This window comes from Bos taurus, chromosome 15, assembly GCF_002263795.3.
Source record: "Bos taurus isolate L1 Dominette 01449 registration number 42190680 breed Hereford chromosome 15, ARS-UCD2.0, whole genome shotgun sequence".
In the NCBI taxonomy this organism is placed as follows: Eukaryota; Metazoa; Chordata; class Mammalia; order Artiodactyla; family Bovidae; genus Bos; species Bos taurus.
The window spans coordinates 1,812,471-1,839,948 of NC_037342.1; the positions used below are offsets into that span (position 1 = coordinate 1,812,471).

At 33.3% G+C, this 27,478-nt stretch overlaps 1 protein-coding gene across 10 annotated transcripts in view; it reads right to left on the reverse strand.

Moving 5' to 3' along the window:
- Window positions 1-4,505: 4,505 nt before the first annotated feature.
- Window positions 4,506-27,478, reverse strand: part of GRIA4 (glutamate ionotropic receptor AMPA type subunit 4) — a 680,457-nt gene continuing 657,484 nt past the window's right edge. For 4 of the 10 annotated variants that reach the window (XM_024975311.2, XM_024975310.2, XM_024975315.2 and 1 more), the window contains 3 exons: window positions 13,381-13,495; window positions 11,087-11,221; window positions 4,506-7,001 (listed from right to left, as the gene is read on the reverse strand). In XM_024975311.2, coding sequence (XP_024831079.1) covers window positions 6,837-7,001; window positions 11,087-11,221; window positions 13,381-13,495 — 415 coding nt within the window. In that variant the 3' untranslated portion in view covers window positions 4,506-6,836. Of the gene's footprint in view, window positions 7,002-10,973; window positions 11,222-13,380; window positions 13,496-20,022; window positions 20,138-27,478 lie in introns of those variants that run through there. The other 6 variants (XM_024975312.2, XM_024975314.2, XM_024975313.2 and 3 more) reach the window with 6 other exon arrangements.

A 27,478-nucleotide genomic window follows, 5' to 3' on the forward strand; every position in this document is an offset into this window, starting at 1 on the left:
CTAGGATGCAAAAGGAAGAAGAGAACTGAGTTGTCACCTAAAACCACCAGTTAGATATTTCATGCCTGAAATTTTAATTGCAAAGAGGTCATGCTAGGAGCCTATTTCCTGAGAAAGTAACAGAATATGCTGGGAGGCACCTCATCTTCAGAGGCAGTTGAAACAGAAGTCCTAACAACAGTGTCCCTTGTCCAGTGTCCTTGTTCTGATATATGTGTCCACTGGTGGTTAGGGGCAGATCGGAGATATAATTTATGCATTATTCCTGGCTGCTTTTCCTTCAGGTCTGACTCTGTTTCCAAGAAGTTTTGTGAATTCTCTAGTAGTTATTAATAAGTTCACTTTTTGCTTACCTGGATGAAAGTGGTTCTGTTGGTTATAATTAGGAATCCTTTCTGAAACAGACACATTTCAGATAGAAGTAATAATTGGCAAAACTTAAAAGGGAAAGAACATCAAGTATTCTGAAAACGAGCTGTTAAGGTAATTTGGTGTTAATGGAGTGAAGTGCAGATGAGAGAATGTACTGGAGATATTTATAGGCTTCACAGAATGGACACTGAGTTATTTTAATCAGGAAGGTTATAGAATCATATTTATGTTTTGGAAAATTCTCTCTGACAGCCACATAGAAAATGAACTAAGGAAGATATAAGTGAGAAAGGAAGCAAGGAAACCTAATAGGATACAACTGTAGTAGTAACAGTGAGAGATCGAGTCTTTGATTAAGTCAGTCATTGTATGGATGAAGAGCATGGGACAGAGTAAAGAGATATTTAGAGTATGCAAGAAAGTTAAGATGTCGATATGTGAGAATGATGAAGAAAAGCATTCTGGAATCACTCCCACTTTTTAAATTTGGGAGATTAGATAAATGTTAGTGCCACTCACTGAGACAGATAAAAGGAGGTAGGAATGTAGAGTGACAATTTGACAAGTTATAATTAAGTCAAAAAGGGCTAACCACTAGAAAATTGTATAAGTGAGGCTGGAATGAAAGATAAGCATTTCTGAGCTAATATATAGATGTTTGTGGACATCTTAATGATGGTGAAATCAGCTGGGTGATTTATGTCCTGAGAAGAAAAAGGGGAAGAGGCTACAACCCAACCCTGGGTAATATCAACAGGTTTGATTGGAGGTAATAAGGAACATAAAATAGAATGAGAAAGAACAAACAGGGGATTAAGGGAAAACTATATAGACAGGTTAAATAAGGGAAAAAAGGCCACTCTTTTCAGTGACTAGGGTATGAAAGGAAGGAGAGAATTGAGTCATTATCTGGAGGAAGATGGGAAGGTAAATGATCATAAGGTCTGCTACATGTCTATTGGTATGGGTGACTTAACACAGAGTAAAAGAACTGCAGAGCCAAGGTTTCCATATATTGACCTTGACGTTGTTCAAGATGATAATAGAACTTGGAAAGGAAGAATAAGCCAAATGCCATAGTCCTTGATGAGGCAATGACAGAGAAATCAGCAGACAAAATGGCCAAGTAGGCAGCCCATTGTGACAGCATGTTTACATTTTATACACTTCAAAGAGGAGGGGTTTTTATGCATGGGAGAAGATGTGTAATTGGGAGGATTGCCATTCTTTCTCCTTCTAAGTTCCATTGCTCTACGTAGACTGATATTATTAGGATATTGGGCAGTGCTCTGGGGAGAGACTGTGGCTGTCAGGAGTTTCCTGACTTTCTAATGAGGATACTAGGAAGAAGGATGGCAAAGGATGGGGAGAGGGGGAAAACAGTGAGAGGATGAATGGAAATATGAGAAGCACAGGATAATGTTGGAAGGAAAATGTGGAATGAGAGAGAGGGAATATTGGGATAACTTCAAAGTGTAGCTGTGACAAAGAATGGCATGGATGTAGGCCTAGTGGGTTGAACATTTCAACTGAAGCTCAAGTCAAAGCATTAGAAGTTCCTGAACACATCTAAGACCCAAAGATCTGAAAGCTTTGACTTTCTCTGATGGTGGTCTTAGAAGATTAATGATACTGATAGACTTTTATTGTATTTAGAGTTAGAAACAGAATATTGTTGGGAAGGATGACACTGAGAAAGTCTCAGACAGATAGAATTAATCAACCTCCACATTTTAAAAGTTTGAAACAGCACCAGTCTTCAGTGACTAATGTCAATCTCTAGATGGAGACAGATATGGTATAAATTATTTCTAATACCTTCTTTGTTAGAAAATGTTGAAAGCATTCACATTTATGCAGAAAATTAGCTAAGGAGCTGGCAGAAGTTTCTGTATAGGCAATGATCATGAATATCTTTAGTTGGTCTTCACTCATTAATTCCTTTATTCATTTAGTCAGTCAGTTCAATCAATCACATATTGAAACGGTGATTGCCAGTGACACAGATTTCAGCCATTACTAAATGTTTAGCAACTTTAGAAGTGTTGGTCAAATGTATAAACTCTGAGAGGGAAGTTATAATAATTTACTTAAGTAGATTCTCTTTGTGTTTAGGATTATAGGATTACAAATCTTGTAAATAAATTCTTCTCTCAAGCCATGAATTGGACATTATAACTTAACAGATTATTTACTTAATGATGTTATTATATAATTAAATAATGATCTATGTTTTATCCTTTATTTTGTTGTTTATGATACTTTTAAGCCAGCACAGGTGGCTAAAAAACAGTTATGTGTTCTGGCCTACCATTTTCTTCAGATTCAGAAAAAAATAAAATGAATCTTCATTCTTTGCCATGTAGAAGGACAAGTCTCAATCTAGGTTTCTGCACATTTTTTTTTTGTGTGTGTGGGAAACAGACATATTATTAGGGTTACTTTTGGCCTAGCATCAAGCCAAACACAGGATTTAGAATTTTCTCCTTGACTCCCTCCTTTAATCCAGCCACAAATACCAGTCTAGGGCATGTAGGAAATTTTAATCTGCAGGTCATGAGAAGCAGAGATACATCAAAAATTAAATATCTACCATGGAAAAATCATATGCCATACATTCCTGTTCCCATGAGTTTTTTGGTTACCCAGGAGATTCCTATTGGCCTTTTACCTAAATTTCTACTCTCTTAATGTTGCTTTTTTCCCTTATCTTTTATTTTTCATTTCTCAGTCCATTTTTTCACCCAAAGGAAATAAAATCAAAACAAGATAAATAAATAAACAGGTTTATTCTTATTTCATGGAAAGTAATTTAGCTCTTTGGTTTTTTTTTGAGATATAATTTCCAAATCTCATCTCTTGCTCTTCATAATTTATCAAAATATTTTCTTAAAGAGCAGTTCTCTTTTGAAAAGATTTCTGGTACTAGCTGTTTAGAAAATACATACACATACCACTGATTAAATTTGCATTTGGTTTTAGAAATGCTATATACTCTAGCCTCCTGGACTATATGAAATTAAAGCTTGTTCATGAATGTGCACAAAAAGGCACATTTTTCATGTAGCATTATATTCATAAATATAAGGAAAATGAATCTGTGCAATTTCAATTTGTCTTTTCAGAAACTCCTGGATATAACTTTTCATTTAGCCTTTATTCTTACTGATGCTTTATTGGTTTTTCCAACTGGGATATTCTATTTTCCAGGAAAACAGACCATTTTTTCACTGATACTGACTATATAAAGTTATGCTTATGCATTGAGAAATGTACTGAACACCTACTGTGTGCTATGCCTTTGGGAAATGGAATAAGTTGACAGTCAATGGGTGGACGACCAGGCAGCAGCCTGCAGCAAGCTTGAAGCAAATGCAAACAGTGTGCCATTTTCAATTAGTAGCTATTGAACTGAGTGCAATAAAGTGGTTCTCCTGAGGCCTCTATATCTTTCAAATGTGGTCATCATGTACTTGCTGATGTAGTTTCAAAATTGGCTTTTCCTAATATGTTCAGGAAGTTCTGCCCTAGATGGTGATCATGCTTGCTTGGTAATTGAGTTCTTTGCTTTATAGAACTAAGAGTTTCAACTTAAGTGTTTTTAAACAACATTTCCTAGTTTTATAGCATTTCCTCAGATTGGAGTCCAGACAGATATCACTTTTTAATACAGCCAAATTCTAAATTTTGTTTTTGGCAAAATTATTCTATAAGAAATACAGAAATTCAACTATATAATAGGATTATTAATATAGAAATAAAACTATAAGAAATATAACTTCTTAAATGTATACCACTAATCTACTCAGTGACTTAAATGAAAGCTACTTTTAGAAGTATGGCTAAAACCTTAATTATCTATGACAATTTCTCTAACTAAACAAATTATTTCACAAGTAGATAAAATTACATGGAATACCTTCCCATCTGGTCATAGAATTCATCAGATCATCTCTTTTTTAGTGTGGTAGACAGTGAAGTAGACAATGTCATGAAATCAGCCAAACTTTACTCTCCTTTTTAACTCACTGTGTATACTTAATACACATTGTTACTGAGAAAAAGACTGTTAATGAGGAAAGATGTCTTTTCTGTTTCTACTAAATTAATTTGATTCAATCCAATTCAGTTCATTCATTCAACAAATATTTATTAAGCACCTACAATATGCCAGGCACTGTGCTGGGTGCTGGGGGTACAACTGTGAACAAGATAGACACAGTCCCTGCCCTCAAAGGGCTTACAGTCTAGTAGTTAAACAGACAAGTACACAGTCAATTACAATGCAGCATGGTAAGTGCTGTGATGATGACAAAACATCAAAAGGGCACCTAGCTCAGTCTCATAGGCAGGGACTGGTAGACAGTCATGGAAATCTTCCCGTGACAGGTAAAATATGATTTGAGTACTGAAGGATGAGCACTAGTTAGTCAGGTAAAGAGAAGACAGGAAAGTGTTATAGATTGAGGAAATAGTAAATGCAATGTCCCTGCTTCTGAGGTTTTTCATGGGCAGCAGAGGTTGGATAGGAGGTGAAAGAGTTCATGGAAGAAATAAGTAAGGGTCAGGTTATAAAGTGACTCATTTGCTTTGCTCAAGAGCTTGCAATTTTTCCTGAGGGAACTCTGTGTGTGTGTGTATGTGTGTGCGCACACGTGCGTGTGCATGCGCCATCAGATTTGCACTTTTTAGGATTGCTCTTACTGCAGCACAGAAATTGAATGGGGGATGGGAATCTTGAGAATTGAAGCAAGGTGATCAGTCTTTCACCTTTTCCAATTTTGTCTTCCATGATATCACACCCATTTCTCTCCAAGCCCTTCCTGTTGCATACACTCTTTAAACAGTCCATTGACAATCTAAGTATTGGGTCATCGCTCACCTGTAAGGCTTTCAACACCTATGAAACTCAACTTATCCTTCAAGGCCAAACTTCCAAAATCATCCTATCTTGTGCTTTCTGCCAAGATCTCTAAGTGTTGCGATGTTTATCTATGTTGAACTTATTTCAAATGATCTAAGCTTTCTTTTGAACTGAGTTAATTTAATCCCTACATAACTAAGGTGATTTTTGTAAATAATCATGTATGATTTTCTTCACAATTTTCAATTGAAAACAAAGACTAATTCTTCATATGTTTTCTACCACAAACTGATTAGTGTCTTCAAATGATTTAAACAAACAATGGGAATGTGGAGAGAAGCTCAAGAGACACATTATTTTATGCAGCAAAATATAGCCAAGTAAAATTTCAGTACATAATTATGGGGTATGTTGTTATTATGACAATGATTAAATTCCCCAATTCAAACGTTCCATCTTTGACAATTTAACTGCTAATGAGGCAAAGATCTGTGTAAAAAATTAGCTTACTATGCAAAAATAATAAGGGCTAACTACATTTTCCAATATGGCCCACAGTTTACTTTTACTATCCCACCTATAGTCTCATAATTTCTCAAATAATTTTTATAATGATAAGAAAAAACTTTAAGCTCTGTAAATATTGTAAGAATGTAAATATTGTTTATTCTTTTTGGTGGGTACAAAAACCACAATTTTGTACACAGAACAAGATTATAAATAATATTGATAACATGAGTGACCCATAATATCTTCTGGTTCTACATTGTAGACTGATGATTTTTCGTTAATGTTGTCTTCATTTTGTTCCTGGTAGTGAGACAAATGCAATCTGTGGACACTGACTCATGTGACAGAGTGAAGGTTACAGCAAACAAAATGACCAACAACTTTTATTTTAAAAAAGTCTCTAAAGTTTATTACAGTGATGGCATTTATTTCAATTATTGCAATGTATTGTTCCCTAAGATGGTTAGAAAAAAGAATTGTGTTGTCTTCTACTGAATTTATGTCAGTTAAAAAGCAAGCATGTTTCAGTATTTTTTTTCTCCAAAGTAAGTGTAATTACTTCCTTTAAGTTTTTTTTCCACAGGATTTACATGTTTGTTTATTATTTCTTGTCAGAGTATAGTGATTTGTTTTCTCAGCTGGATAGTCTTCCATTGAATATATGGGTGTTCTGGAGACACAGGTTAGCATATTCATTGACTTCTATAACTATTTTATGCCTTGAAGAGAAGACGGAGGCCTTTCTGAGCAAGAACTTCACACTTTAATGTGCTAACTCGCATGTCTGATTAGTTTTTAAGTCCACTCAAGTGAAATTTGTTGCTGTTGATACACCCATCCCAGCTCCTCCCCCGCCCCCACTACCCGAAAAAAATCTAAATTGTGAGTTTTCCTGATATAAAATCTGAGTTTGGGTTTTCGAGCTGAGCTCATGCACACGTTGCTGATGTTTGGCGCCTTAGGACGAACTTCCCGCTCTCAGCCAAAGGATTGTTTGAGCGAAGACTTGCGCTTAGCCTGTCCCTCAGGGCTGCGTTTCCATCAGTCACAAATACAGTTTAATTAAGGCACTCAATTATTTTTTTGGTTTTTATGGAAGGTCCGATGCAATGACAGCCAATCCTGAACTTTGTCTAATTGTAGTTCCAGTGTGTACAGCCTTAGGGCAGTCGGGTGTCAAGACGCGACCGTTTTCACCCACACTCCCAGTGATGGATAATCTGGCTTTGTTTCTTATGGCTTCAGAAAAGGTCAGCTGGGTTGCATGGAAAGGAAACAGAAAGAATGTGGAGTGTTACAATATTTCTGTCTTTTCAGCAAAATATGACACAACAAACACCAAAATATCAATGATTAGACATCTGCATTTTTTCCCATACTCTTTTGGTCATATTAAAACTACTTTTCACAGGAAAAAGAAACTCAACGATCTGGAAGAATGAATCACTCTGGAGTTACTGGTCCTGTTTAAGAACTAATTTTCTAAAATCTTGCAAGATTTTGTTTGACAAATCTGGGCAGGACACATCTTTTAACTTGCTGTGCTCTACACCTTAGTATTTCCAGTTGAACTTAGAAGGTCCCTTAGGTTTGACAGCAATCTTTCTTTGTATCTTTTCTTTTTTCTGCTAGAAAATATCTTAGCAGTTAAATGATTGTACTCTTAAAATCATGATGAATTGTTTAAGAGAACTCAATGTAGACTATTTATAACAGATCTTCCTGTTTATAAAACACAGATCTATCCACAGATGCTTTCACTCATTCCCTACAGCTGCTATAGACAGCTATAGAAAGGCAAATCAGTCACATAAAGTTCATTCTATGCCTATAATGGAAGTTAAGGCTCATATTTTAAGAAGCTTTAAGTGCTTAAAGGGAAGTGCACTGAAAGGGGACATGTTTCAATGCTTCATGAATGGTCATCACTGGGAAACTTCCCAGATTGATGTTATGGGGTCAGGTCTTTGAAATCCTCATTATATTCTTGCTCTGTCATATTAGGTAGCAGGTAATAATACTACACTGAGGAGAAACAGAAAGCATTATTATTGAAATCTACTGACTGTTCATTCATGCCTTTAAATTCTTTCTAGTTGCTGAATTTTAATGTTAACTCAAGAGAAAATAAGGTAAAGGAGATATTCCCTAAGTTTGTTGTAGTTTAGATCATAATTTTCTCATAATTTATATTGTATCTTAATTCCTTGCTGTGAATTTAAGTTTACCCAGTTCTTTTGGAATTTCCATCCTTGTATTTATTCCACTCTATACCTTAAATATTAGAATAATGATATATTAAATATGAAATAAAAATTGGATTAAAAATGTTATAATGAAAAGTTTTAATGATCATTTACCCTGATAATTTCAGAAACTTGAAGTCAAAATGCTACTGACATATCTATGATAAACACCAAGGTCATTATTATAGTTTGCCTTTAGTGAACAATCTCAAAAATTAAAATCTATTTATCTTTATAATCAGGAGTCAGGAGACAATCTCTACAGGAACTACTCATCACTAAATTAAACCAAGCAAGATGGCAGTCTGAATTTGTTTCTTCAGATTCCTTTTAAACATTTAATATTAAGTAAAACAATTATGTAAAAAATGTATTAGTTTTGTTTTTTTGAAGAGGGCATTTAGTATTTATTAATACTAATTAAAAGCATTGTGACTTTTCAGGAAGATTTGTCATAAAACCTGTTTCTTCCTTTTATTTTCTTGATTGCTGGTATAAGGAAATGAAAATATCAAAAATGGGAAGGATTCCATATCCTCTCAAATAATCTTTCCTTCTCTATAGATTAATGCAATTGAGTGCTGATAATTCTGCCAACCACTTATTCTCTCTTTAAATCTTCGTGTTCTTAGTTCTCAGCATTCTTATATTCTACACTTAAATCTCCGGCTTCTTACATAAAATGTCATTTCTGTTCATCTTTATGTGACCTTATTGAGACTACTCAAACTGCAAAACTTTCTTATAAATTTACCATATAGTCTGAGTCTGGTTGGATTGTTGTGGCAATGGCTGTAACTTTATTTATATGTTTCCTTGAGGGATAATTACTTTTAGAGTAAACATTCAGGTTTTGTTTTTGAAATTCTGACACTAAATATTATCTAAATTATCAGTCATTTTCATAATTATGCTCAGTAGAATTTTTGAAAGGAAAAAGCCGTGTAATATGGGAGTACAACTAAAAACGCTTACTCTCAAATCTCTACAAGTGCATATCATTTAATTTGCTCTGAATGCTATTAAGTCTTTCTTATGAGAATGCATATCTCTTTCTAGCAATTCCCCAGGACTTTGTATTGAACTGTCATATGTGAGTACTTCTAGAATTTTTCTAGAATGCATTTGCTATGCTAAAGGTAAATTTAAAAATATATCTTATGAAATTCATAAGAATGAAGTCCAAATAATTGGCTCTAAAAACTTGTCACATATTATTTTTCTGTTTGGAAAAAAAATCTTTCCTCAGTTCTGTAAATATTAAGATGAAAGCATTACTGTAATGACTAAGAAAACTTGATCTTATCAGTTTGCTTTTCTGCTATTAGAAAAGACATGCTATAAACATTCTGATCTGAGTGAATTGACTATTTCATGATCAATTCTTTCCACAAAATTTGGAAAGAAAAACTTTGGGCTTGTCTATGTGCAATTGTACTCAGTCACTATTCTATTTCTAGATTATGGATAAAAGCAATTAAATCTTGATTTAAAGGAGTAGCTTTTGTTCTTTGCTTTAAGATGCTAACAAGTATTTCAGTAGCCTTTTTTGGGCTGGGCCACCTGGCCTGTGGGATCTCAGTTCACCTACCAGGGACCGAACCTGGCTGGGCCACCACTGTGAAAGCCTGGACTCTTAACCACTAGGCACCAGGCTACCAGGGAACTCTCTCAATAGCTTTTTTAAAATAAATAAATATAAAAATTGGGCACATTTATCTGGCATAACTTCAGGTATACATCTTATTCTTAGAAAAATTCTATTGGGTTTGACTCTAGGATACCTCAGGCACTAAATGTCTCTTGTGGGTTCAAATTTTCATTTATCATTGTAATCAGAATGGCTCTTATATACAATTTCAGAAAATGGGTTTTAGAGGCCTGATTTTAAGAAAAGCAACAACAAATGCTTCCAGATCTTATTTTAAATTCATTTTGTATCATCAAAGGGAAAAAGCACTGGACATTTAGAGTCTTAAAAAATGAACTTCATCCTGTGTTTCACTGAATGCTTATAATTTTTTTATTGTCACGTGGTGAGAAGATGTAAGTGAGACTGATCTGGCTCACTCAAAAGCAGTTGAAATGAAAACAAAAGTCAATAAAAACTCATTGCAAGTTTTACTTTTACTGTGTCTCTCCTAAAGAAAATATATTGCTGACATTTTTGATGAAAAAATTGCCTAAAATGTTTATTCACCTTTTAGTCATGTTGTAAAAATGAATGTTGAATTTCATCTAATAAATGTGAATTGTAGTCAATATTCTGATGGTCACTCCTGCCTAAAGGTCTGGTTCAAGGACTACTGCCAGATGAACAAACATCGGGGTTTCCCTCTAAAAATATAGAAAGATGGCTAATATAAAAGAAACCAGAAGAGGAGCTAAAACTCACCGAGTGTTTACTATGTGCCCTGGAGATTTTACATGTATTTTCTCAGAAAACAACACATCCTTATCAAAAGAGGCAACTGTCTAGGCTTTGATAATTTGAAAAAATTTTATGCTTATTTTGTTAGGATTAGATTGTTCCAGAGAAGACAAGCCTGTTCTGTGTACAAGAAAATTCAGATCTAATTTCAAATTTCTCCCAATTTTCAGATACAATATACTATTTAAATCATTTTATTTTATTTATTTTTTTGACTTTATTTTTATTTTTTTTTAATTTTATTTTATTTTTAAACTTTACAATATTGTATTGGTTTTGCCAAACATCGAAATTATTTAAATCATTTTAGAGAGCAATTCTGGAGGTTTACTTTTGTCTTTCAAACCCTTTCAATGCAGATATCTATTGGTAACATAAAGTTTTGAACAGTACATCTGCAGCCAAAGAAAACTGAACCACTGTGCACTGAAGTTTTCAAAAATATAAAGCTCTAAATTAGAAGCAAGCAGTACCATCACTGGACAGACAGGTCACAACACTCCATTTACAGAATGCATCACCCACTCACTGTAGTGGCCCTACGTCCTACCCCTAAATTTTAATACTTTCGGTTCCATATACGTTGTAACCTTCTCTATAGGTTGCTAAATTCTGGGTATTCTGCGAGGAAGTTGGGTTAAAAGTCTGTGCACTCTTTGCCACCTTCATTCTCTTCGCTTCTGCCCTGGACTTGTAACAGAACTCTATCAAAGCCACCAGCATTGCCAAGCCCAAGCCGCCAACCAGAATGTAGAAGACGCCTGCTACGTTGCTCAGGCTCAAGGCACTCGTCTTGTCCTGGGGGGATAAAGACATCTCAGTTAACTGTGGGAAGTCACATCCAGAAGGTGAAAGAACACAGGAAATCCAAACAGCTAATTAAAGTCAATGTAATTTAACCTGAAATTATTTAACATGTATTAAGTCACTAATGTAACACTATGAATTTAAACATAAAGCTTATAGATCTTGAGAGAAATGAAATTATGATGATAAACAATAAATTGTGTATAATTACATTCAATAAAATCTGTAACATTTTATCACTGTTAACTGTATAAAGAAGAGCACTATACTTAACCATATATAAGCATAGGGTAGCAGAAGTGGGCTTATTATTGTTAAGTTTGAAAATGACATGCTTAAAACCCAATTACATGAGAAGGGAAACTGTTTTCCCTTTCCTTCCATTAAAACATTTTTAATGTTTGATTTTTTTTTTAATAAAGGTAACTTCATGCTTCCTACTTAAAGAAGTAAGGGACTTTAAGCTAGTAGTTTCACATCTTGTTTATCATGAATTCAGTGAATATATGCAAACAGTGTAGGTACTCGTTATTTGTTCCTTTAGTCACATTTGTTTGGGAAATCTGCTGGAAAATGGCACTTTAACATACTATATACTATTTATGCAGCACATTGGTATCTTTAAAGAAATATACAAATTTTTCCATGATCAATTGAAAAATAAGTCATTTGTGGACAGAGTTAAAACTATTTTTATTGATTTTAAAATATGACTCTATTTCACTTTAATATGCTTAATCAGTTAATATTTTAGACATATATTCTCCAGAGCTTTCATATACATATTATTTTATAATAAATTCAGAAATAGTCAAGCATATTATTGGAAGATATTAAAATTATAACAATAATTCATATCTTTCATAAATTGTAAATATATATTATATAAAATTGAGTAGGTATTTTAGGTTGACTACCTGAAGAATGCCCTGAGGCCATCATCTTCTCAGTTGTGTGTCTTGTGCAACTTAATTAATTTTATTAGAGAATGTTTAACTTAAGTATTATGTACACTATATCTACTAAGCTATGATATCAACTGATTACAGCAAAAATTTAGGATAACTTCATTTTAAAAATTAAGTACTTGTGCTTTTCTGACTTTACATAAGGGTTTGAAATAGCTTTTTTCATTATTTGGCCAAGCTAGTCTCATTCCACTCTGGTTCAAAGGCAGACAAAAGTGATTAAAACAGAGGGAGATGCTTGAAAAGAGATCAGTTAATATTACTTTATCTCTTTCTTAAATTAATTGAAGTTTTCCTATATATGTAATTCACTTATTTAATGTCGTAGGATAGCTAATAGATTTTTTCTTTCTAAAAGAAGATATAGAAAAAGTATTTCAAAAATCCTCAACCATGGCTTTTAAGCACTATGTCCTATTAATTTATGCAGGTATTTAGATTCACTGATAAACTGCCACAGTTTGTTCTTTAAATGAAAACATAACTGTAACACTATTTTCATTTGTACTCAACAGAATCAGACTTATAAGTTCCTGTATTGTTCTAAAAATAATTGATATAAGATCTCTGCATGAATGAAATCTTAGAAGTTGAGGATATTATTCATAAACATTGATTTATTAAAATAACTTTGATAGAACAGAATTGGAAAATTTTACTCTGTTTATCTGTCAGAACGAAAATATAACAGATCATCTTCAAACTAAAGTGGAATGATTGGCAAAACAGACAAAAGACTGAACTTCTGAATAAGAAACATTTAATATTTAAAATTTTCTTTCTGTAGAAGACTACTGACCAATTTCCGATTTCCTGTTTTGAGAATACATCAGTTCTTGAAATAATAGATTTGATGTTCTTTGCCTCCAAAACAAATAAACAAAAATCAAACCTGAAAGCACTACTGTTATTAGTGGTACGTATATTTGAGAATAATATAGGACTTTTATTTTTTTATATATTTTTACAGTAAATTTAAGTTTATTTAAAAGCCTTAATATTGGGGAGCAGTTTGCAATTTTCTGAAAAGATAATCCCTGTGGCTTAAATCATTGCATTAGTTTCTAGTTTAGATAGGTATAGAGAAACATTTAGTTTTTACTGTTTCCATATACTCTTGACAATTGCTCCCATTTACTGATTTGTGAACACAAGAGGAGGCCCCGAACTGCAGTGACTGACCTTGCTTCCAGAGTCCTTGGGTCCACATTCACCTTTATCGTACCACCATTTGTTTTTCAGCTTGTCTAAGACGCCTGCCTCACTGAGTTTCAAAACGGCAAGGTTTACAGGAGTTCTTCACGTGGAAAATAACATAAATAACATTATATATGTTATTTTATGTTATTCAAGTAAAACTACATTAGAATCGCATGGCAAAGTGACAGAGCAGAGGCCACAGTAGGTGTTATGTCTTGTGCTGTAGGCCCAGGTTTCGAATCAGACATAAAACTGGGGCCTGCTCCATCGCTTTAGGTAACAGGCACATACTGCTAGGGAGGATTTTTAAATAAAATGTATGCAATTACTGTGAATCCAAAACTATTAGCCTGGATTGAGTTTCTTCAGCATTTTCAATTTTCCCACCATAAATGTAGAGTCATTCAAAATCTAGAATCTCTCTTCAAAAGTGGCTATAGGTTGACAGACTTAAAAAAATAGAAGCTAGATAGAACTGGTTTCTTGCAGGCATCATTATTCAGCTAGTGGAATTTTGCTTTATGCTTTAAAAGTATGCTAAAGTGGAATGATTGGCAAAACAGATAAAAGATTGAACTTCTGAATAAGAAACATTTAATATTTAAAATTTTCTTTCTGTAGAAGACCACTGACCTCTGCCATGCTCATCCAAGACCTAATTTAAAGATGAGGGTGATTCTGATTCAAGTGTTTCTGACACAGAGCCACCTTATACAGAGGAAAGTTCTTATAAGACAAATATGTAAATCATTATTTTAAAGTGTAAGCCAATGCTGATACTTTCCTTCTGAATTGCAGTATTTAACTTAAATATCACCAGAAATAATTTTCATCTATCTTAAATCTACCATATGAATATATTCTGAAGTGCAGTGACTATTTTATATTCTATAAATTCTTACCAACAAATATATGATAGATTAGGAATAACCAAGATTTTATAAATAGACTCTTCATACGATAAAATTCCTTTTCTTTTTTCTATTGTCTTTGAGTCCTTCAATACTAAATATTATACAAGGAGTCTCAGAGAGGAAATGTTCACTGGTCAGTCAGTATCAGTGTTCTAAGGAGTCTAAGAATTCTTCTTTCATTCCCATGTTAGCCTCTGTGTGTAGAATAAAGGCTAAGGAGATGGATGGCAAGCAGTAACACGTAGGACCTTCTGTTGTTATTATAACAACAGATATTATTATTCTGTTTTTTGTGGTTGTTTGGTTTTCATTTCTTTTTGCTTTTTACAAACATTCAAAGAGAGACTGCTTGCATTCCTCTTGACATTTTTAAGGCTGCCACAATCATTTTGTCTGCCTGTATCACCTAATGCTTCACTTCTAGGAAATGTTGAATCCATTTGGAGAAACACAGTATGTATCTATTTGGTTACAAGGGAATTAATTCCACAAACCTATCTACAAAACTAGGTAATGCACTAATAATGATGCTGATGATGGTTCCTAACACTTACTGAGCACTTACTATGTACCAAGGGACTATTAAAAGTATTTTACATGTTTAGTTGCTATTATCACCTGTATTTTACAAATGAGGAAATCAAAACACAGAAAGGTTAACTTATCTAGGCACATCTAGGAAGGAGCTGAATCAGGGTTTGTAATGGTCTACTTTCATAGCCTGCGTAATTAAAAATATTAACAACAGAAGACTCAAGAAATAGGAATTTATGGTTTATTGAGCTTTCTGATTAACAGTTAAACTAAAATTCACTTTTTTAAGGTATTGTTGGTTCTGAAAAAAGTTTCTAAAGTATGTTTTTCTTTTCAGTTATATGGTTTTTGAATTCAATTTAATTTTTGTATCAATGTTATAAGATCTTACAAGGTTTATTTTCCAATTTAAAAATATGCAATTGCCACATTTCTAGAATATTATATTATTTTTTGGATTAAAATCTAACGTTAGCATGATTTAAAACTTTGTACTAAAAACTGAGTTTGGGGGTGGGGTGAGGTGAGGATTTTGGATAACTGGAGTCCTTGGTTAGCCCCAGTTAATCTAGATTTTACTATCTATAACCTCCCCACCTCCACATACATCTACCGCTTCTATTTATTAAGTGATTGTTATAAAACCACACCTGCGTGTTGGTTGGTGAACTGTGAGCTTAGAGAATAGAAGACGTATATCATTCATCTTCGTAAAATATTTACAAGGGTATCTGACTCAGGCTAGGTGCTCTGTAAAATCATTGCATTTGAATTATTTTGAATCCAGGACAAGCACTTTTTAAAACTGACACTAAGGGTTTTTTGGTCATCAAGCTAGCCCACTAAAGCCTTTTTAACACATGTACAGAGTACACTATTGGAATAGGAAATGGCAACCCATTCCAGTGTTCTTGCCTGGAAAATCCCATGGACAAAGGAGCCTGGCAGGCTACAGTCCTTGGGGGCACAAGGAGTCAGACATGACTTAAGTGACTGAGCACGCAAAGAGTACATTATATTAGCCCACATTGCACTTCTTGAATGGGCTGTGATGGGAAGAGGAAGATTTAATGCTGAAAAGAGAAGGAAACTGAAAGCAGTTTCCTTAAAGTTTCTTATAGAAGGGACAGCTAAATGCAAAACTGTGGATTAAATGAAGACTGCCTTTGACTTACCTCTCTCCCTTCCTAAGGTATCATTTCTCCTACCTGCTTCATTTTTCCCTTGCCTCTTTGTCCTTTCTGCTATTCACTCCAGTAGTCTGGTTTTAGAGGATAAAATTAGATTAGAATTTTGAGTATAAGACATTTTTCAATAACCAAACTTAATGGTCAAGTGGTGGAATGTCAGACACTGAGCAAGGAATTCATTACTAGGAAAATCCTTCTCTAAGGGTTAGCTTTCCTGACTGATCTTTGTTTAATACATTTTTTCCTGCTTATGAATGCATGTTTTCCATAATAATTTCCTTTTTATTGCATTTGTTTCCATGGCTGTGGATAAGGCCATTTGCAAGTATAACATATTTTAAAGTCAGGCTGTATTCTTTAAAGTGTCAAATTAAAAACTGGATATTATGGGATTTACTATACTCCTAAATAACTCATTATTTGGTAATCACATTTACAAAATGGCTTTAATATAAATATCTATATCTATGAGTATGCCTATTTTTTATATATGTATGTTATATATATATATGAGGAGAATAAAGTATAAAACAAGCAAAAAATCAATAATTTTGTAGGTAGTATTAGCATTATGGGTCATTAATGTTTATAAACATTGCCAAAATTTCCTATTAGAACCTGGTTTAAACAATTGACACAGAAATAGGGATAACATTCTGTGTATGGTTTGTGCTCAGACTAAATCATATCAGATTAATCAAAGGGGATATGAGTTTTAGACACTGCAATGAAACATAATTTGGTTCATTGTCAATTAGGGAATTTCTGTTATTCACAAAAATGAGTATGGTTTTCTTATGATCATAAAAATGGCCACAGCACAATAACATTCAAATGAGTAATTTTTCAAACAAACAAATTCATCCTCTCCCAAATCATGCCTTTCCACTTTATTTCATTTTACATATCAGACTTTTTTCCTTATTTCTTTTGTGGAACCTCTGGTTGAGGGATACTTTGGTCATGTTCTGGGAACGGCTATCAGTTGAGCTGATTATTTTGTAGCCATGGGCTGAAAATGGAAGCTGTCACTGTGACTCTAAATAATTTAGTTGTTGATTATATTAAATCATAAGCTCCTTGATGGAAAGAATAGTACATAATTTTTTTTTTTTTTTTTTACCCACAGATACTGGTGCATGGCCCAGGTAAAACACAACTTTACTATTATGCCACTGTGTGAAAGTCTGGAGATACCTTTCCTTGTTACAGTCCTGTAAATAACAGGTGGATCGATTGGCTCCTCCTTGGAACCTATTCATGTGTGGTACAGCTTCCCATGCTTTTCCCCCTTCACCAGATGAGTCACTGTTAAGAAAGGTAAGTTTTTCCTACTAAGACTGTATATCTCAAAATCAGATCACATCAGAGAATTGTATACTTGTGATGAGATCTCTGAATGTGCACTGTACACAATGTGCATTGTAGATAAACTGACAGCATTTAATTTTCTCTTCTGCTTTGGCTTTATACTTATCAAAGCCCACAAGCCAGCATCATCTTCCAATTCAGTATTTTTCCTCCTTTTACCTTTTTCAATAAAGATCAGGCCAAATGGAAGGGGTGAGGTAAGTTCAAAAAGAAAATCAGTCACCCAAAGAAGGTACAGAACAAAAATTAAAAAGCAGCAACTGCCTCCTGGTAGTCTACTTTGATTCTAAGTTAGGTCAGGCCAATTAAAATATCATCTTTTAAAATAGATGCAGAATTATTGTTGTTCAGTTACCCAGTTGTGTTCGAGTCTTTGTGACCCCATGGACTGCAGCATGCCAGGCCTCCCTGTCCCTCACCATCTCCTGAGGGTAGTGTTATTATTACCCATTCTATTGGTGACAAATATTATATCAGTATACAACCTACTAAAATTTTTTTTGTAGTATGAAATCAAAATTCTTGAGGGAAAATAGAACATAATAACATGCATTTTATGCTAATTTTATAGCATTTCAGAAAATGACTTATTAGGATACGAAATAATATTTTCATATCTTAAATTTATATCTAAATAAAATTTTAGAATATTATCTTAGAGTTTATGTTTGGTGAAAGTAACAGGGGCAAGCAGTTTGATTTTTTGAAAACTACAAGGTTGGCTTCGTATTTATTTCTTTAGATGACAAATATTTACTTGGTGTCCATTATGTACCAAACAATGTTTTGGATGCAACTAGATTAAATTCAACTGAGCTGTCCAATCCCTTATTTAAATAAATTAAAATGACTTTTGTTACATAGATTTATTTCCATTATGTATACATTTCTGCTTCTGTTTGCTTATTTTTCTGTGGAACGAGTTTTTAATGTACACTAAAACAGGAATTCATTATTTACTTTTATGGAAAACTTTGTCTGTTAAGCAATGTTATACTTTGTTTATATTTGTGACAAAAATATAAATTTGCAAACAATTTCTTTTTCAAACTGAATAGAATATCTTCAATTTTGTTTTCTCTGGTTCTATTAGAGTATATTTTCTTACATTTCTAATTTGCATAGAGGAGTAGGTTATTATTGTAAATGAGTAATTTTCTGTTTATGTGTGTATATATGTATGTATTTATATTTTATGAGAATGACCGGAATGTTCTAGGCAAGCTGGGGCACCAAAATACAAAAGAGTTAACACTCCTAAAGAAAACAAACAGTTGGTGTCTTGAATGGAGGTAGCTTAAAGGGGAATCATCTCAGAAGAACCCTGATGACTCTCTAGGGGGCTCATATTCTCCCTTAGGATAGTCGATGAATGATGAGAATTGTGTCCACACCATTTTGTTTTTTTGTCTTCTTTCCTGCCTCCTTCTATTGCCAAAATAATCATCTGGCAAAGTTTATTCTTTCTCTTCCTGCAACAGGGCTGGCAGGATGCACAAGGGAGATGAATTTGAAAGACTTTTCAGATCAGGATCAAGGGGGAAGTTATCAGCATTGAAAGAGGGTGAGGTTAGCAGTTTCCTTGACAGATACTCCTTTTCTAAAAAAATAATTATTTTAATTGGAGGATAATTATTTTAAAATTTTGTGATGGTTTTACATTATCATATGTAAAATAGACAGATACTCCTTTTAAATAGAGCATCATTCTTTGGGCTTGGTGGCCAGCCAAGTGAGAGAATTTGTAGCCCACTGAAGAACCTGAAGAAGAGCAGGGTTTCTTGTTTCGGGCAGTACTCTAGAATTTAAAAGAAAGGCAAGAATGTATATTTAAAAATTTTCAGTGTTCTTACATACCAATTGAAGATATGTAAGGAAAGAAATTCAGTCAGAATATTCCCATCTCTAGATTGCTTTAAGTCTATCTACAGTGAAGAAGAGTTCTGAAACACTGGTTAATAATTTCTGCTAACTGTATACCTTTTTTTAAAAGACACTGCTTAGAAATAAAAATAAAACATTATTTTATGAAGCTGGAAATATGACATGGATGCAGTAAAGATAAAGCTGAGTTGGTCTTGTTTTTATAATCCGATCTTTCTTTAGTTTGATTCATTTATGGAAGGCAGAAGCGTATAGTTCATAATTTCTTTTGATTTGTTATGTAATTTGCTATTTAATGGAAGCCTGACAGTTTTACGTGGAGAAATGTCTTTCTGGAAGGTACCTGGTCTAGGTGAAGCTAGACTATTGCTATTATTCAAAAATATTTTGTGGCGGCTCTGGTGAAGAAAACAAGACAGACTGACCCTTTCTGTTCTCTCTCCTCATCACTTTCAAAAGCCTGCTTTCTCACACCAAGGTTCCTAGGACTATGTCTGATCTGTAACTTCTTCCAAACCGGAGATTTAAGTGACAGTTTTAGTTAGGTTTGTTAGTGTGTCCCCAAATTGATATTGTTTGCAAATATTTTTGCTTTGACAGTAATTGCATACTTAAGTTTGTGAAGGAATTTGGCGATTCCCATGGTATTCACAGGTCTGAATTGCGTCTCCTAGCAGATGCACCTATTACTTCACACACTGTTACCCGCTCTTGGTGACATTGAGGCTAACCTTGGAGTCACCTCCCCCGCTGCCACATTCTCCTTTGTCGTACCACCATTTGTTTTTCAATTTGTCCAAGAGGCCTTGTTCATTCAGTTTTAAAACTGCGAGGTTAACAGCATTTCTTGAAACGATAAAACATATCTTGTAAGAAACTGCACAGCTGTTAAGATGTTAGAAGGAATGAGGGTTTAAGCTCTTTTATAAGCTTCTCCCAGATGCTAAATAAACCTCTCATTTTGTCATCCTGCAGCCCCTTCTACCAGGCAATTGTAATTTCCTTCAAAGTATATTAAACCTATGATATCTGGTGCTATTCACTTTCACAGTTCATTTATTATCAAGTAACTGACATCAACATCAAGCAATTACATGAATTTTCTTGTTTGCAAAACAGTAATAAACTTGAATTTACTAGTAATTGGGAAAGAATTTTGTTTTGAATTCCCTTGCTTCTAGAATGTCAATGACCAATAGGAAAAAAATGAAAATACATTCCCAGAAGGAAAAATATAATTGCACAAACAAATCAACAAATCTGCAACTAATTTTTGTGTACTGACTTCCTAACAAAGAGTATGGTTTAATTATTATTCCTTTTATTATTTGTATTGGTTCAGTTTTCTGGTCTGGAAGTCATAGGATGGTCAAAAGAAAGGTAGTAGCAGCTCTCAGGGAATTTATATTTGAATTCTGTGTTGATTTTTAAAGTCACTAGCTGCTATTTAGAAAACAGGATCATACATCCAACTTGATTGTTTAAATTATATAATTAAACCCCAGGAAAATATGCTGCATGTGATATGGGCAAACAAACACTAGATTAGATTTCTTCCATGTGTATCTCTATAGGGGATAATGGTGGCATATTCTAATTATTTTCTAAGAGGATTAAAAAGATGTGTCATGGATTTTGCTTCCCATGTACTTGGTTTCTTTCTTGCTTTCAAGGTATGGGTTTTAATTGAACCATCAACTGTTTAAACAAGTTTTCCCAGCATTTAATGAAATGACTGTTAAATCTAGTGAGTGGCTTATATACTGAGCGACTTTGAGTTCAGTTTGGGCCATTCTATTTGATAATTGCCCAGTTTGGTGATTGATTAATGACAAATTAATTATATTTAATACTCAATTTATTATTATACTTAATAATTAATAATAAAATAAAAACAACCTCATGTTAATGGATAGCATTTGAACATTGATTTGCAAGTTAAATATCATTTAGTTGATTAATAAAATGCATTGTTTGTTTAACCACAAATCAGCCTATTAAAATATTTATTCTCTTAAAATGTGTTTGTAATATTTCAGGTAAATTATGTCCCTTTTCCAGTGTTGTAATGGTCTGATCCACTTGGAGAGTAAATATTTCCCATGAATAAACCACATACTTTGAGAGGATGGACACTTTCTAAGAGTTAGATTGCCATTTACTAAATGCTAATGAAATAGTTAGCTGTTCCCACACTCCGAAGTAAGTCCCACCCTAGTAGTGTAAAATAAGTAATATACTTCCTGAGGTGAAAAGTTATCAGTTTAATCAGCAAAAGGACCAGGCTGAAATGTAGGAATAAATGAAAACTCAGTGTGGCTAGAGACATCTATTTTTTAAAAAATACTGTTAGGAGAAAAGAATTGTTTAATTTTACTTTCCAAAGAAACTAAATTTGTCTTTCAGTGAACTGAAACTAACAAAAGTTTTCTATTTTGGAGAAAATTGTTTTTATAATCCATTTTATTTTAGTCTTAAACATTTCTATCAGATTCTTTTTCAGTAAAGTGCTATCCCAATTATTTTATATGTTGGTTTAGACCACTCCTTTGATAAAACTATAATCATTTCATGAGAGGGTTATTTAACAGGGTTATTAGCCATATCCAAAAACAGTTTCACAGCACAATAGAAAACAAAAAAGCAAAATTAAAAAATGGATAAGGAAAACAAGGTTTATGTTGAGAAAATTGTTTGGAATAAAGCTTTCTACAAAGTTATTCTAAGACATTGTCTTTCTAATAACATCTAATAGGCCATGTAAAAACAGCTCAGTTTCACACTGCTATCCATATATGTGCATGTATGTATATCTATATTAGTCAATATAACACTCTTGACCAGTAGGTTAAGTCACTGCCCAGTTTACAATTAATCCACATTTTCTTGTGGTTCCTCAATAGAATTCACTTAATACTATCACGTGTAAAATGTACTTTCCATAAATGAAGGCACTTTGTAATTAATATTTAGGGACAATCTTTAGGATTTTGAGGACTTCTCTGATGGCTCAGATGGTAAAGCGTCTGCCTACAATGCAGGAGACCTGGGTTTGATCCCTGGTTCAGGAAGATCCCCTGGAGAAGGAAATAGCAACCCACTCTAGTACTCTTGCCTGGAGAATCCCAGGGACAGAGGAGCCTGGTAAGATACAGTCCATGGGGCCGCAAAGAGCTGAACACGACTTCACTTTCACTTTCACTTTAGGATTTCAAGATTTCTTTGCCTTTTAAAAAGGCTTGCTATTTTCTGTAATTGTCTGACTAAAGATGTAATTTCTTTGTGTAATCAGTTTAGGTCTAACTGTTTCCTTAGACTGCTATTTATAATACAGCACACACCACATCTGTAAGGACCATTTGAATATCTGCTCTACTTTATGGAATGCATCATGTTTACATATTATTAATAAGAATCATCAACTGACTTTTAAAATATACATAAAGTTACTTATGATGGTCTATAGTCCCTGGGGTCACAAAGAGTTGGACACAACTGAGCATGCACACACCTAAAGTTACTTTACTCAGTTTTCTAGATTAGATTAAAAACCATTTTTTATCCGGGTAAAAAGGGAAAGGAACACTGAAGACATAATTACAAGCAAGCCTAAGGAACTCAGAAGGAGTCAGGAAAATAAAGTACATAGAAAGCAGATCCTTGCTGCAGCACATTTTACTACTGCTTTGAAATTCCCTTCATACATTTCAGACATAGATTTTGAAATCTATGTCAACAAACTAAAACTGATGATGAGAATATTCTTGTCTTGGTTAAGCATTAGAGAAGTTGTAATAGTGATCTGCCAAGAAGATAAGAAAAAATAAAAATATTGAGGGTTATTTTTTACATTAATTATTCCCTTCATTCTATTAAATGCAGCTTTTACAGAATAAACAAATGAAATAAATTGCTTTCATTTAAAAATGGAAGGAGAGGAAGAAACAACAAGTGATCACATTGTTTTTCTAGCGATATAAACCACATTTGAGAGCCCAGGTATGCTGACCATGACCGTTTATAAGACTACAACAGGGCCTATGTACCATACTTATTTGCCTAGTCCGTTTATGACTTAGCAGAATCCTAGGTAAGAAAAACCCCTCTCCAAATAGCTTTTTCATAGTGGTGAGATGATGGGGAACACAATTCAGGGTTGAAACAAAAATGCTCACTCAGACAAATTCCAGGAACTCTGGAAAAATTTCAAGGGTTTTCATTCCTGAACTGTTGTTCAATTGAGTTTGAGATTATGAAATCTATCTCTCATTGCCCAAGGCTCTGGGACCCATTTTTGTTAACTAAACAAAAGCTATACAATGCGAACTAACAGACTTAAACTTTTCCATTTATTAATTTTGCATAAATTAATCTAATGCAAATTAAGATTTTCTTGTTGAAAGCGTGCTTAATTCAGGCTAAGATATTTATATTTTCCTCTCTATCCTCCCATAAGTAATTTATTATTAATCTGTAGACTTAGATATTTTTTATGCTTACTTTATGCCTTACTCATTGTATTTACTTCTAGACCATAATTCTTATAGTTTATTTTTTTCTGTTAGTGAGATATTAACATTCATATAGAGAAAACTTGAAAGATTTGTTTAATAAAGTACTCATGATTTCCTGGATTTGAGAATATTATCATAAAGAACTGATATACAAGCTTTAGATACAGTTATTGTTTGTACACAAGAAATTTACGGTATACATAATTTCTAAAATAAAGTCAGCAATATTATATTTAGTCTAGTTAAAGCAAATTCAATTACATTTTACTTAGTAGGATGAATACTTCATTATTGTCTATGATATCAATAATATATGGGCTTAATGGATTTTTTTGTCTAAACTATGTAATTTTGCTAATGCATTATTATCCTTATAAAGAGGGATTCATTAATTATATGCACATGAAAAAGTCTCCTTAGTTTTAGGCCTGTACTCTTTTAACTTGAGTATTCTCTTCATACTTAATTCTCTATAAAATTTAAATATCAGGTGTTACAATATTCAGAATATTTACCTGAATGATGCTACAAAGTATTTTCATAGTCCTAGTAAATTTTAGTATTATGTGACTCAACAAGAAATTGTGTAAAATACCTTAGAAAATCCTTTAAAATCTGCAAAAGACATTGGTAGATAGTTTATGCAGGAAGAAGTACAAATCATATAAAAATGATTTACTCTTACTTAGAATTAAACTAATGTGAATCCAAGAAATGCAAATTTTTTGCTCTTCATATTAGAAAAGCTAAAAATAAGGATAATATTTAATATAGCCAAGGATTTAATGTTGTCCTGAAATTAGAATACACTGAAAATAGAATAGAAAGAAAATAATATGGTTTTATAAAACAAAAAAATCCAGTTCTTACCCTTGCAAATTATTAATAACAATTCCCCTTTGAGGAATCAATCCTAGGAAATAAATCAATGATGTTGACAAAGTAATATGATAAATGTTATAGCATGTTTATATAACAAAACATTGAAAGCAACTTACATGCCCAACAGAAAGGGAGAATTAAGCAGATTTAGTGTACAACAGTGGTTTTCAATCTTGATTTAAATGTTAGAACCATTTATTACAAATACAGATGCTCAGGACTAACTTGCTGTATCAGAATCTTCTGACATGGTGGCAGCGTGTATACGTTTTTAGAAAGCTCCCTAAAGGATAGCAATGATAAGCACCAATAATCCATATGACTGAATGTTTAACAATCATTACAGGATTTTAATGACAAAGGAAATGCTTAATGTTGAGTGAATAAAAGAAACAAATTGTATATTCATTGTGATCTTAATTTTAGAAAAGATATATAAGGTTTATATGTATGTGTATATATATATAAGTGCCATATATATTTTTATATATAATTTAAATATTTATTTAAATGCTATTTATTTGTATGTATAGATGTTAATGAAAGTCGCTATCTGTAGGTAGTAGGATTATGATTGATTTGGCTTGCATATTGTTCTTTGTGCTTTCCCACTCATTCAAAATTTTCTTCAATGAAAAGTGACACTTTAGTAAAGAACAAATAAAACTACTCTCTTAATTATTTTATAATATGCATATTAGAATTGTTTCATGCAAATTAAAATATATATTCTATTTTGCATCAAGAAAGATTAAGGAAGTTAGAAGTTAGAAATTTTTCTTAAGGATCTCAGAAAAGAATTCATTGTTTGACAGTATGGTTTGCTTTGGCTCACTTGGTTTTGTGTCTCTAGTCAAGGCTGGATGGAGAACATGTGATACATTTGGCTTCTACAACGGTTCTACCTTATTTGAGGGGAGCAGGTCTGTCAGAGAGGTGTGAGTCTACCCAACAGAAAGGATCTGCGGGAGGTTAATGGAACTCTCAGTGGCCTAGAGAGAAGCCTTGCTGTTTCACAAAAACTACATAGACAAGGTGAATTTTTCCCCTTAGGACAGATTAAATGAAGGTGATTGTGACTAAACTTGAGTCCTGCTAAGTGGGCCATTATATATATATAGCTTTGTTTTTAAAAAAGATTATATGGTTGGAAGTTATGTTCTTTTACAAATGAGCATTAAACTCTAAGAAAAAACTTTTTTTCAGGGGTTTTAAAAAAGGCAATTAAAAAAAAAAAACTTCCATCATACAACATACTTTTTCTATCCTTCTTTTTGAAATCATGTTAAAATTGCAGATTGAAAAACTCATCTGATTTAAATTTTGTTGTGCAGCAGATAAATATATGCAGAAGTTTTTCCAGGGCCACTCAATAGGAAAATACTGATTTCATAAAATATAAATAATAACCAACTCTGTATAGATTAGTCATTCTGATATTTAAAAGGCTGCATTCTCAGTATTTTAACAAGTGTTATGTACATGAAAGTTCATCCCATATGGAATATGAAATAGGTAGACAGGAGCAAATGTCACAGAGGATTTGACTTTTGTGGTTTAATCATGTCCTCCTGTTCACTCCCCACTCTTACATAAAGGTAGCTAGAGGAAATTAGTAGGAAAACTGAGAATTTACAACAAATTACAGAACTTTGTATACAGGCAGTTAATAACTACTTGAGAAAAAGAACTATTTTATTACTCAAAGAAATATAGAAAGTGAATAAAAATCAATAGGCTATCAAACAACTAAATATATCTGATTTATGGAAAAATATTTGTTTTCACAGTTCTACCCTTTATCTGCTATGTAGGCCTGGAAGACGAGCTAATTCTCAGCATTTATCAATGTTCCACTGTTTTCAGTTTAACTTGTAGCTGTGCTCTCACTATTTTTCCCTCAAATTATTCCTTCCAGTAAATAAGCACAAGCCTTTTTTTGCTTCATTGGGTTTGTGCACTCATTTCCAAAGGAAGAATTTGGGCCAAGTTGCTCTACATGTATATGCAGACATTTTTAGAAAAAATATTAAGTTTTCACTCCAGTTTGCCTATGTGATGACAGTTAAGGCTTGCATAAAATGGCACTATTGATCAATAATTTAACACCAAAATTCAGAGGGAAAATTATTTAACATGAAAAGACAATTCAGACCCAGCAGGATTTATAATGAGTATTTGAAAACCATTTTTGTAATGAGGGATTTCTTGTCTTTATTTTGGAGTCTGGATGACATATATATAACTAAGTTATATATAGAGAAATGTACATCATGAGAAACGCTGGGCTGGAAGAAGCACAAGCTGGAATCAAGATCCCCAGGAGAAATATCACTGACCTCAGATATGCAGATGGCACCACCCTTATGGCAGAAAGTGAAGAGGAACTAAAAAGCCCCTTGATGAAAGTGAAAGAGAACAGTGAAAAAGTTGGCTTAAAGCTCAACATTCAGAAAACGAAGATCATAGCATCTGGTCCCATCACTTCATGGGAAATAGATGGGGAAACAGTGTCAGACTTTATTTTTTGGGGCTCCAAAATCACTGCAGATGGTGATTGCAGCCATGAAATTAAAAGACGCTTACTCCTTGGAAGGAAAGTTATGACCAACCTAGACAGCATATTCAAAAGCAGAGACATTACTTTGCCAACAAAGGTCCGTCTAGTCAAGGCTATGGTTTTTCTAGTGGTCATGTATGGATGTTAGAGTTAGACTGTGAAGAAAGCTGAGCACCAAAGAATTGATGCTTTTGAACTGTGGTGTTGGAGAAGACCCTTGAGAATCCCTTG